General features: G+C 40.3%; 1 protein-coding gene across 1 annotated transcript in view; it reads left to right on the top strand.

The window, feature by feature from the left end:
- The window catches only part of LOC105915956 (contactin-associated protein-like 4), a 201,330-nt gene that overhangs the window by 137,463 nt on the left and 50,132 nt on the right, over window positions 1–13,735 (top strand). Inside the window, exon 17 of the mRNA XM_036138619.1 lies at window positions 4,034–4,252. Coding sequence (XP_035994512.1) covers window positions 4,034–4,252 — 219 coding nt within the window. The remainder of the gene's footprint in view (window positions 1–4,033; window positions 4,253–13,735) is intronic.

Here is a 13,735-nt window from a genome sequence, read left to right as displayed (position 1 = left end):
TAAAGCAACTCCAGACCAAAGAAAAGGTTCTAAATATTACACTTTGAGCGTTTTTATGCATTTGATCTTCAACTTTTATATTAGTCTTGTGTTTAGGCTTTGGAATGGTCTCCAGAATAAAAAAAAAAAATTTGTTTGATAGAAAGTGACTCCTTTATTTATTAAGAAAACACCTTATAACCAATCTTCTTTTAAAACAAACTCATTAAAAAACGAACTCTGTCATCAGCATAATTGGACCAAAAAATTAAATGTCACAAGGACACACTGTGTATATGGAAATTAAAGATGCATCAGTACCTCCTTGTGTTGCTACTTCTGTTTTGGTTTCTTATATCTGTATTCTACCAAGATTTTTAATTATTGTTTGAATGACACAGGATGCCAGATAGACTCAGACCCTGGGTGAGGATGTATCCTAAAATAGATACATATTTTATTGCAGTGAGAGAAGTTCGCTTAGAAACATTTAGAAATAATCAATATTTAATCTGGTTTCACTCATTTAGTAGACAGAAATCCCCATGTTTGCTAATGTGCTGGCAAAGCTTTGTGCTTTTGGACAGGACTCAGTGTTCTCCTGTAACATTTCAGAAGATGGTGCAGACAAAGAGAAGAGCCTTCATCTGTTCCTTTGCACAATTTCTTTAGATCAACCAAAGTCCTGGACGGTCTCTCTTTTCTTCAGCTCATCTCATATCAGAGGTTTTCTACAGGATTTGGTTCTGGGGCCGAGATGATGCACAGCTTTGGGCCTGGTTAACCATTTCTATGTACAGGTGCTGGTCATATAATTAGAATATCAGAAAAAAGTCGATTTTTTTTCAGTACTTCCATTCAAAAGGTTAAACTTGTATATTATATGTATTAATTACACGCAGGCTGATCAATTTCAAATGTTTATTTTTTTTAATTATTTTGTTGATTATAACTCACGACCTATGAAAACCCCAAGCTTAGTAACTCAGAAAATTTGAATATTACTTAAGACAAAAACAAAAAAAAGGATACCCAGAAATGTTGGCCACCAGTATGAGCATGTAAAGTATAAGCATGTAAAGTATGAGCATGTACAGCACTCAGTACTTAGTCGAGGCTCCTTTTCCCTGGATTATTGCATCAATGCGGCGTGGCATGGAGTCCATCAGTCTGTAGCTCTGCTCAGGTGGTATGAGAGCCCAGGTTGCTCTAATGCGGATGATCCGGTCTGTTGTGAAGAAAGAACTGAGCCAAAAAGCAAAGCTCTCGTTGTACCGGTCCGTCTACATCCTGACCCTCAGCTATGGTTAAGAGGTATGGCTCATGGCTGAAAAGAACCAGATCTCGGATAAAAGCGGCAGAGATGAGCTTCCTCCAGAGGGAGGCTGGGCTCAGCCTTAGAGACAGAGGGAGGAGCTCTGTTATGTGGAGGAGCTCAAATTAGAGCCACTGCTTCTCTGCATCGAAAGGAGCCAGTAGAGGTGGTCTGGACACATGATCAGGATTCCACCTGGGCGCCACCCTTTGAGTGTTTTATGGGCACATTACACTGGGAGGATCCCCCAGGGAAGCCCCAGAACATGCTGGAGGGACTTGTGGGTGACTGTGGCTTGAGTAGTCGTCTGGCAATCAGAAGGTTGTGGGTTCAATTCCAGCTTCCCCTTGCCACATGTGGCATGTTGATGTGCGACATGTGACATCCTTAGAGAAGGATGCAAGTACCTGGTTTGAACCCCAGCGCTTGCTCTCTGAGCAAGACCCAGACTGCACCGCACAGTAGCAGCCCACTGCTCCCCAAGGGTGATGGGTTAAAAGCAGAGAACAAATTTTGTTGCAATGTATGTTTCAATGACAATAAAGATGATATTACATTTACTATATCCTGTCTGGCCTGGGAGTGCCTTGGGATCCCCCAGAATGAGGTGGAGGGTTGTCCAGGTTTCCCTCCTGGACCTGCTGCCCACATGACCTGATCTCAGATAAGAGGAAGATGATTGATAGACGGACAGTTATAGGGTAGGAAAAGTCACTGACGTCTATCCCTGGAGTCATTTTATAAAACAGTTATTGTTTTCACCTCTGAAAAGATTCACTAAAATTAAAGGTTGCGTAAGATTACGCTACTGCAGTAAAGCAGTTTAGGTCGTGATCCAGTTATTCTGTTCTCATTTGTGGATAGTTATATTCTCTGTTTTTGTGCCTTCCTCAGTTTCCTGCCTCAGCTGATTGGTTTTCATCGATTGTTCTCACCTGTTAGTCATGTATTTGATTATTACCCGCTTGTACGTAAGTCCCTGGTTTCTGTTACTTTGTTGCTGGATGCTTATGTTACGCTCTGTTGCTCTGACGCTCTGTTCGACTTTTCTGTGATGCTCTGTGGTTACTTCCTGGATCACGTGTTTCCCCTCTGCCGTTCTAAGTTTTAGTTTTCGTTAAAATATCATCATCATCATCATCATCATTATCATATCTCTGCATCCTCCCTATAACACTTTGGGTTCCCATTTTATTTTTACATCTTTGCCCAGTGCCCCCCTAAATGTGAAGGATGCTTAAAATACCCCCATATATATTATCCATGTATCACGTGCATTAGGATCTAACCGTCTCTGTCTATTATTCAGTCTATTCAGTCTGAGGTCGGCTGGCAGTTCTATTGTTGCGCTGCATTTTTCTTTGAGGTGACCCAATCAGAACCTAATACAGGAACAGAGATGCACCAACGGCCTCTCTCCTCTGGGAAATCTCCGTCAGTGCGGTTGTTTCTGCTCCGCGGTGTCCGCCTCAGATCGCTCTGAGAACAATTGTTAAGAAATGAAGTTACTCCAAGATGCTGGCATGGTGTTTCATCTTCTCTGGGTTATACGTCTTCGGCCTCTCAAACAAGAAGGGTGGGCGTCTTTCCTTAGATTTTTTTTCTTCTTCTTGGAATATAAACAACATGAGTGTTGTGAAGCAGTTGTTAGAGAGGTGTGTTGGACTTTTCTCTTCCCCCCCTTGGTTTTTTATAGAGTAATGTTTTACTCTATGCTGTCAGAACTGGCTGATATGACTATCTGTACGCTGAGATTACACGATTCCCAACCAGCTGAGATTTGCACCATACATCATATATAGTTGCTTAATGGCGTAGTGGCATCTAGCAGAGATATTTTCAGCCTAGCAGTTTGATTGAGTTACAAAGTTTATTTTTCCAAATAAATAAATCCCTCCGGCTCTGTGAAACCTTTGCTGTGAGTCTTGTGTTTAATAATCGCCACTTGAAACTTTTCAGCGCTTTCAGCCAAGGATATATAACCAATGCTGAATAGATGTTGGCAAATGCAAACTTTCCAGATGCATCCAGACTGGTCCATGTCTGTCCAGCAGGTCCACCTCTGAATTGCTCTGGAAAACAAAATGAAGCTTTTGGAGTGGCCTAGTCAAAGTCCGACCTTAAATATAGTTGAGAAGCTATGGTATGACCTTAAACAGACCATTCATGCTTGAAAGTCCTCAAATGTGGCAGAATTACAGCTATTTTGCTGAGAAGTAGAAGAAGCTGAAACTCCTCCACAGCGGTGCAAAAGGTTGCTAGTTACTGCAAATGTTTGGTGGCAGTTGTTGCTGCCGAGACGAGCACAACCAATTAAGTTTGGGGGAAAATTACTCATTAACAGAGGGCCAAGTTGGTTTGAATTGCTGTTCTCACACTAATAAATTAAATCATCACTTGAAAACTACTTTTTGTTGTTTCCTTGGGTTATATTTAGCTGATTTATCCTGAATTTATTTGAGCAGAAACACTTAAGTGTGACTGCAGATTTTAGATAATCCAGCACATTTAGATCCGGCACCAAATGCTATGCTATGGTTTTAGGTTTGTGTTCACTCAATAATTGGCTCAATAGCTCAATAGTTAAAGCTACATAGCCTAAAATAATGCCAAAGCACTTTCAGGCTTTTGTGACATTTAAAAGTTAAAATAAATTCTGACTCATTTTATCTCTAACTGAACTTATTTATCAGAAAGGAGGAACGTTGAAGTGTAAATATCTTTTTTTTTTTATTTCAGCCTCCACTCAGGTTGTTTTTTCCTTCGATGTTGGAAACGGCCCGCTGGAGGTTCGCGTCGACTCGAGCTACCCGCTCAACGACGACCGGTGGCATCGAGTCCGAGCCGAACGGAACGTGAAGGAGGCGTCCCTCCGCCTGGACGATCTTCCTGTCTCCACCCAGGAGGCTCCGGCTGACGGACACATCCACCTGCAGCTCAACAGCCAGCTCTTCATAGGTAAGAACGTATTTTTCCCCTCATTTCTCTCCCTCAGCCGCAGTGTTTGTGGCTTTGATCTCTTTATCCTTTAATTCTCTCGAGCTTTCATACCGCCTCATATCTCTCCACCAAACGCTTCCTGGATATAAATCTAATCTACAGTTTATTTTCTTAGACAATATCTTCTTTGTTCTCCAGGGAGTCAGCTGTTCACTACAGTGTTTCTGAAGTCTGCTGAAAGCTTCGTGTCTGCTCTTCTGCTCCGTCCCTGTAGTATATCACTCTGTTTCACACATATGTTAACATCAGAAATCACTTAATGAAAAAAAAAAAACAGTCCAGTTGTAAGAGTCTCCTGTAGCACAGATCACCTTCATGGTAGCTCTCCCAAAGAGGAAGCCCCCATGGGTTATAAAGCATTTGGAGGTGCTTGTTACTAATATAAAGTCATGATTTGTCTGTTAATTCTTCATTTTCTTCATATACAAATAAACTTGCCTTGTTTTTGTTTTCAGTGAAGCCCAAAAGTATGAGAAATTATTTATTTAAAACATTATTTTTCTTTTAAACATAATCAAGCCACTTTAAAACCTGTAACATTATACATTTCCATCAGCAGAAAAGCAGACTGTACATGGCAGCCTTACCCGGGGGTTCCACTGAACGCCGAAGTGCCTCGCTACGCCTCGCCATGTCTACACCGTGCCTACGCTGCGCCTACGCAGCTGATCGCAGCAACTCTAGTCAGTCAGAGCGGTTCCACCCAGTGTGCCGCTGTGCGTTTCTGAAGCCTCCCAGATGCTACGCCACTTGCTGCTTCTCTAAAATGTGCGGCTGTTCAATTCAGTTCAATTCCATTTTGTTTATATAGCGCCAATTAACAACACATGTCATCTCAAGGCACTTTACAAAGTCAAATTCAATCAAATCCTCCAGACAGGTTGGTCAGAAAGTTTCCTCTCTAAGGAAACCCAGCAGGTTGCATCAAGTCTCTCCAAGCAGCATTCACTCCTCCTGAAAGAGCGTAGAGCCACAGTGGACAGTCGTCTGCATTGTTGATGGCTTTGCAGCAATCCCTCATACTGAGCATGCATGAAGCGACAGTGGAGAGGAAAACTCCCCTTTAACAGGGAGGAAAACCTCCAGCAGAACCAGAACCAGGCTCAGTGTGAACGCTCATCTGCCTCGACTGACTGGAGGTTTGACCAACAAGTCGACAAGGATGTTCTCTTTCTGCTGCTCACTCTGGAGCAGATCAGATATTTGAGGCAGGAAGTCAAGTAAAAGACTATGGGTGCAGACTTTGGATCCAGCTTCAGCTTTGGAGCTTCGGCTCCAGCACCAAGCCACCAGAGGATCTCACTCGATTCTTGACACCATGGACGACGACTTATATTTTATTTATAGCCTACAATTGCAATACTATTGCGCAATGACCGAGTCCTACGGAGGCGCTCCGCTCTGAAACCCTCCTGGAGGAGTAGGGTGCCTGGCAGAAAACACGGCACAGCTGCACTGCTGCCACGTTCAGTGGACCCCGGGGTTATTTTAATCAAAACAAGTCACACAAAGAGTCCAAAGACTGTTAAAAAACCTTGAACAAAACAACATAAGGATGAAAATTCTTCACACTTCTAACTCGCATTTTTCACACTATCTGTTTCCACTTTCTGTTTCTGTAATATTATTTTACATGATGCCTAAAAGTCGATCAGGGATGCACCGATACGAACATTTAGGCCGATACCAGTGTCCAATATTAATATTGCTGTTATGGCTGATAACCGATTTTTAACAATATTACAGATATTATGCATTCAGCTGTACCTTTTCAACCAGAAACCCTTTAATTTTAAAGAAAACCGCACTGCTGACATTGCTTCACTGTTTCAGTTAAACACCCCACAATCCTGCACTGCATCACCATAATTGTCACATGACCAAATAAATATCACATGACCAACGTTGATGTTAATGCCAATATTTCATGCATCACTGTCAGAGAGATTATTGTGACCACTGCTCCAGCTGATCTGAATAGAGACTTAGGGCTGCCACCCGGGCAAAAGAAAAATAAAGCTGTATGTCGTTATTACGTGAAAGCTTTATTGTCCTAATGATACATTTTTCTTGTTTGAGAAATATATTATCACCTCATCACAATATAGATGTTTTTCACATGACCACAAAACGTCTTTCACGCACCAACATGATAAAATGTTGTACAAAGATGAAAATTACATTGTTTGAACAACAAAGCTTTCACGTTACAACGTGATGCCTTTTATCGTTTTTTTTTTAAAGTACATGTTGAGGTTTTTTGACATATTTTAAATTTATACATCAGTAGCTCACTTTGGTCGCATACAACGTTTTTCGGAAAGATTATCATGTCCTGCTGCTCCAGTAGTTATTTTTGTCTTTTAAGCTTTGTTTTTTTTTTTGTTTTTTTTTGCACAGTTTGTTAGTGAATATAGCCTTTTCTGTGTATATTATTTACTATTACAACATCATGTGACCAGTGTTGTATAGTAACAAAGTATAAATACTTCACTACTGTACTTAAGTATATTTTGGAGTAGTTTATACTTTCCTCGAGTATAATTTTTTTGATAACTTTCACTTTTACTTTATTATATTTTCGAAAGTTAATTGCATACTTTTACTCTGATACATTTTCAATGTTTGGTTTAGTTACTCGTTACAAAAAAAGAGACAGAGAGAGACGCACGCAATTTGTATACCACTGACCTTACTTGAAGAAGAAATACTAAAAGCTTACAAAAAGGTTGTATTTTCTGTCTAAACTTGGTCTAAATTTCTCCTGCACTTGGTTGTTTATATTATTTTAAGTGAATTTGACTTTCAAAGTTTACCAAAATGTAAAAAATGTCATTCAAATTGCATTTGCTTTGTTTTACTTTTTACTTATACTTTTCATTACCTTACTTGAGTACATCTATTTTTACAGTAATTGTCATACTTAAGTACAAGACATTTCAGATACTTTAAGACTTTAACTCAAGTAACATTTCAGTCAGTGACTTGGACTTTTACCAAAGTCATATTTTGGAGCGGTACCTATACTTTTACTTGACTCTGAGATTTCAGTACTTTATACAACACTGCATGTGACCGGGGTTACGTCACTGCGCACCATTGCTCAACAAGCCGAAGCGATGGAGGCGAGCAAATGGGGAACTCCCACCGTAGTGGTGAAAAAAAGGAAAGTCCAAGATAAGGTGTAAAAAGGTGCAAGATGTTTGATTCCAGGAGGGATGAAACTCAAGTTGCTCTTGGAAAACTGTGTGACCAACTGGCTTTCTAATAGCGGTACTGCCAGTAAATGGCGCCATGTTTGTTAATGTTTGCCCATCGCGCCCGTTGCTGGGGTTCTATTTAGGCTCAAAAAGGAACTAAACACCATCTGGATGGACGTTTGGAGTATGTAGTCTTATTTTATCATAATCACATGGATTTTGGTCTTTTTGGTATAGCCATATAATATGGAAATATACTCTAAAAGCTCCAATAACAATACGACAGTGCAGGTAAGTGGTGGAGAAAAGGTCTCGTTTACAGGAACTGATGAATGTCTAATGCTTGGATTGAGCCGCGGGCAGATGTTGCTGTTCAGCAGCTTGGATGGGACTGTGACAGTCATTCAGACACCGAGAAGAAGCACATGGGGCTGAACAGGAGGAGGAATGAGTCTGCTCAGATTTTAGGCGGCAGCTTTTTCCTTTGATCAGAAGAGGCGCGGTCGGCTCCATGGACGCAAACTCCTGACCTGAATCCAGTCAGATATGTTGTCAGAGTACCGTGAGACTTTTACTGAACCAGCAGGACCCATACATCGCTGAGCTAATTAATGTGGCCCGCAGACTCTTACAACAGACTGAAGACGTTGGAAAAATCTATTAATGCAGCAACTGGTGACATATCTGAACGTCAAATGTTTCAACATTAAAACATCTTTTTGACTTTTGCACAGCAAATTGTCATGTTTATACAAAATGGATTTTATATTGTAAGAATGTGAAAATACTTGTGTTTATATTGTGATAAATATGTGTACTTTAACTCTATTGTTAGTGTTTTCAGGTTAAAACCTGGCATAGCGTTATTTTTCTGTGCTGGGCGGGAAGCTCCATGCATCCGCAGATCTGTTAACCCTGCACACATTTGTGAACAGATGGAGCCCAGGAAAGTTACTAAATCCAGAGCAAATTGGTGTCGCTGTTGTAAACAAGCAGACCCTGCACTTAAATTATTAACAACTGTGTTACTCATTTAAATACTCCGGGCGACAAAACTGAAGTTAACCCTGATCACCCCTCCTTATGTTGTTCTAAATACTTTAACTGGGCTGTTTGGTTCAGAGAGTTTGTTTGGACTTTGTTTTAAAATATTAGTTGTTGTTCAGTCCTTGGCTTAATAGCTTTACAATTAATTGTTTAATTTCACATTTAAGGAGCACATTCTTATGCATAATATAGGATGGGAAACATCATGATTTTTAAATTCAAAAAGACTAGTAAAATCTTCTGACCTTATCAAATAGTTGTAGCCTTGAAGGCAAACTCTATCCCTTATAACTAGATTAAACGCTGCCATTCTGGAACACCCCTTCTTTTCTGTTCATGGGGAATAGTTCTGGTTGTTTAGGAAAAATAAGTTTAATTAGTGCAGCTGGTTGTACAGAATTCACACTGTGTCAGTCAGCAGTAAGATTACAAAAACATTTTACGGTTTACTTGTAAAAATGGCTCAGAAAGGGCCAGCAACTTTGGAAAATTTACTGCACACATGTGTGAAACTTGCAGAGGTATGAAGTTTCGTAAAAAAAAAAAAAAAAAAATCCGGCAAAAGTATTCTTACCACTTGATCTTTCTCTCATTTTGTAAGCAGAGGTGTCAGTTATCAGGGTTATAAGGCTTCACTGCCTGTAGGGGTTTTATGTGATGGATCAACACAATTCAGCACATAACTGTAAAGGAAAATGATACATGGTTTTCAACAATCAGCTTATATTTAAAGTTAGGATCTGAAAAGTACGGTGGCCCTGAGGTGCAAAGCACTACAACATTAACAAAAACATTACAACATTTAGGAAAGTACTACAACATTTAGGAAAGCGCTACAACATTTAGGAAAGCGCCACAACATTTACAAAACGGAAGAGGTACGTCCCAGTGGGAGACCTAAGAAATCGCTGATTGGACTACAGCTCGTTTTTACTTTTGAACCGGAAGTTATTCTGGCTTTAATGTGTTTTTTTTTTTTTTTTTTTTTTTTTAAATAATGCACAGTAGAAAAGTGCATATGTATTTAGCCCCCTGAGTCAATACTGTGTAGAGCCAACTTTCTCTGCCATTACAGCAGGATTCTGTTTCTACCAGCTTTGTACGTCAAGAGAATAAAATTTGTGTCTCAATGGCTTCGATTGGATGGAAAGTGCTTGTGAACAGCAGTTTCTAGCTCCTTCCATAGTTTTTAATTGCATTTAGGTCAGGATTTTGGCTGGGTGATTGTAGTGCATTAGTATGCTTTGATCTAGACCAGTGGCCCTCAATAGTCAGGATATTTGCGGCCCCCAAACTGTGATTCTTTCAGTCCACACATGTTTCTATACCGAGGTGGTGGAGTGTTGTATGCACTGTTTCCACAACATTAGGAGGACCACTAGATGCCTGTCAGTCAGCTTCGTCACAGAACAACGTGGGCTGTCATCTCCATGCTGACACGCTGTCGCGGTTTCACTGCTGCTGCAGCGCCAGCGACGCGGTTTTACTTTAACCTTCACAGCGGTTCGCTAATTCACACTTCATCGGCAGTAGGAGCCCAAATTGGAAGAAAATTACATGTTTCAGATTCGCTGAACAATTTGCTTTCATTCCTCCACCAACCAACGCAATACTGATGTGCTTAATTTGCCAGGAGACAGTGGATATGGTGAAGGTTTCACATTTGAAACGTTGTTATCAGAGCAAACGTGAGAGATTTTGAAGAGAACTCATCAGAGTTCCAAGTTGAGCACAACAAAAATAAATGCACTAAAATGTCGTTATCGAGCTGCAAGCAGCATTCTTGGTGCATCTTTGACCCAACAGCAACAAACATTAAAGCAATGTTTGTCAGAATATAAAATGGTTATTCGTCTCATTTTGACCCCTGAGATCTTTGTTTAACTAAAAACTCTGAGGAGTTAATTGTTTCTGTTAAACTGAAAGGGACTTTTTATTGCATTCAATTCCTGAGATTCTTGATTCACTTTATATTAGAAGAGCAATGCATTTTTGTGGTTCTCTCTCTCCGTTTTTAAAGGTGCATAGTAGAAATTGTGAAGTTATTTATTTTCTTTCCCATTCATGCCCTTACAATTGTGTAAAATGAGTCATCCTCTATTTATCGCAGTTGCCTCTATAGGCTAGATATTCAGTTCACGACAGAGTGATTTGGGTTGTTTTATCTCTAACTGAACTTATATTAAACAATAAACAAAACGGGTTTCATTTATTAACAAAAGTATATTATTTTGATTCCATGCAGAGGTCTTATTTGATTTTATTTGATGTTATTCAGGTATTTCTTTGAGTATAACATCAATTATATTGTATTTCTGTTTTTTTGTTCATAGTAAGGACTTATTATGGTATGTGACTTGACATACTGTAATAAACTGACCTATGACTGATTGAAAAAAAAAAGTCTTTGTAGCCCTTTAAGATTTGCACGTGAGGATCCCTGATCTAAACCATCCATTGTTTGAACCTTAACCTGCAGCCAAACAACCTTTATCTGCAGATTGAGGGTTGTTGTTCTGCTGGAAGGTCAATCTCATCCCCAGTCTTTGGTTTTTTTCAGCCCTTTCCTCTAGGATTGCCCCTTCTGTAGCTCCATCCATCTTCCCATCAACTCTGATCAGCTTTCCTCTCTCAGTTCAAGCATCCCCACAGCATGATGCTTTCAGCTTCATGTGCTGCCTGTCTTTCCATCACACAAACCACTTTGCACATAGAACACAAAGCTCAGTTTTGGTGCTATCTGACCAGAGCAATTTTTTCCTTATTTTTACTGTGTCCCTGAGCTGTGGATCTCAGCAGCTCCTCCAGAGTAACCACGGATCACTGTTCCCTTGAAGCTGCGCACATGCACAATCGCACACTGCATCTGCATTCACTACGCACGGCAAATCTATGCAGCGTAGAAAATAAAATCCAACCTGAACTGTAAACAAAATGACAATAAACCAAGTTATTTTTGCACCGTTTTGCAACTCTGCTGAGAAGTTGTTCCACGGTCCCACTCTGTGCGCACCAGGTGCTGACCGGAGCGCACCGCTGATTGACGGCTGGGGCAGACGCCTTTATAGTTGGTCTGGTTTCGGTGTACGTCTTTGTTACTCCTGCTGCATGTTTGTGTGGCTGTGCTTTTGGGATCTGCTTATCTCAGATCGTTAGTGACATTTTTTCAACCAGTTTGATTGGTTTTTGAGCGCTGCTTGTGTTTGGACAGCTGTTATCAGCCGCAGTTGGAGTCCTTTGCAGCGCACGGTTCTGCTGGTTTCTGACCAGCCCTGTTGTTGTTGTACCTCTGTTTTTGGAAAGCAGGTCTGTTTATACGTTTGTTATTTGATGAGCGCATGCCTGACGACTACAGCAATATATATGTATAAATGGCTTGTACTTGCATAGTGCTTTATCAAGTCTGACGACCCAGATGCACTTAACACGGGTCAGTCATTCACCCATTCATTTCACGCACACATTCACACCCTGATGGTGGTGAGTTATATTGTAGCCCACTGACAGAAGAGAGGCTGCACATTACCACATGCTTGTGCTTAATCCCATTGCAGGAAATGTAAATAATTTAATAGCAATAAAATTTTAACTCTGAAGGATGTATGTGTCTTTCAGTTCTTCCTTAGCAGGACCCCTGACATAAAACATACAGCTCATAAAAAAAATCCAAGATTTTTGTCTTTTTTCATTTAATCGGGTTAAATCAGTTGTATCTAAGTAATCTAAAAGAAAGTATTGCTGTAATTTGATTCTTTAAGTAACCCTTGTAACTTGTTATAATCTTAGGTTTTGGACAGGTGGTATTTCTGCTCACAGAGGTCCAATGAATGCTCAGACACAAACAATTAGGGGGAACATTGCCACGGATCCCTTGGCATTTTTCACAGAACATCTCACAGAGCTCTGTGAGGCGTTCAAAGGTTGTTCTACACCCTAACCCAGCTTTAGACCTCTCCACGACCTGCCTGCTCTCTTCCTTGGTCTTCATCATGTTGTTTGTCCTCTAACAAACCTCTGAGGCTTTTACTGAATAGTTGGATTTATAGGAAACTAACCCACATACAGATGGACAGATTACTTTCACATTTGTAGACAGCTGGTTACAATGGATTTTATTTAGGGGTATCATAGTAAATTTATTAATGTATTTATTTTCCTTTCACTTTTAGATTGTGCTCTGTTTTGTTCTGGTCTGTCACCTAAAACACAGAAGCAGGCGTGTCAAACTCCAGTCATCGAAGTCCGTTGTCCTGCAACTTTTAGATGTTTCCCTGGTCCTACGCACCTGAATCAAATGCCTGAATTAGCTCCGTCTGCAGTAAGTTCTCCAGAGTCCTGCTAATAACCTGATTATTTGACTCAGGTGTGCTGAAGCACAGACACATACATAAAAGTTGCAGGACACCGGCCCTCGAAGACCAGAGTTTGAGACCCCTGCACTGAAGGAAAAATGTTTGAAGGGCATGAATACTTTTGTTAAGCACTGTAGGAAAGCTGTGACAGTTTCTGATCACTGAAGAAGAAGAATATTTCAGCTTTATTTAGTTAAATCTGTTTTGTAATGTTAAAGGAAAAACAAATCAATGTTTTGTCATTTAGAATTGGAAAACAGGTGGATGAAAACATTCAGCAAAAAGTAAATAATTAATAAGGAAGCTAAACTTGTTTTTATATTGTTTTTCTATTAATAAAGACTAATAAACACAACACTGATTGTAACCCCTGAGCAAATCCACTCAAAAACTGAAAACTAGGAGTCAGCAGCAGCTGAGGTTGGGCGGACAAGAAGCAGAAAATAATGAAGAGGAACCAGCAACCCGGGCTGTGCTTGAAACCACCAACTCGTAATTTAACTGCAAATTAAGTGTTGGTGAGACCGCCAGGAGGGCCGTAGATGTTTAGAGACAAACTCTCCGAAACTTTCTGAGGTAAAGCGAGCAACTTTGTCTCCGACTTACCAAAAGGAGACGCGCGTAAATTGCCTGTGAGATGTGTCGAATTAACCGCCCCGCTAAACAAGCCACTCCAGGGAGAACAGACATTTCTTTCTGTGCGGCTTATTAATCTGCAGGCTTGTCCTCCCCACAGACATGAATTATGCAAAGCTAAACGTTTGGTTATTTAGGTCCTGCCTCTTTAACGCTGTTATTTAACTATATATTCAGCATTTCTTTACATGAGCTGCATTTACCAG

This window comes from Fundulus heteroclitus, chromosome 6 (assembly GCF_011125445.2).
Source record: "Fundulus heteroclitus isolate FHET01 chromosome 6, MU-UCD_Fhet_4.1, whole genome shotgun sequence".
Taxonomy (NCBI): domain Eukaryota; kingdom Metazoa; phylum Chordata; class Actinopteri; order Cyprinodontiformes; family Fundulidae; genus Fundulus; species Fundulus heteroclitus.
This window is presented reverse-complemented; position numbering and strand designations above follow the sequence as displayed.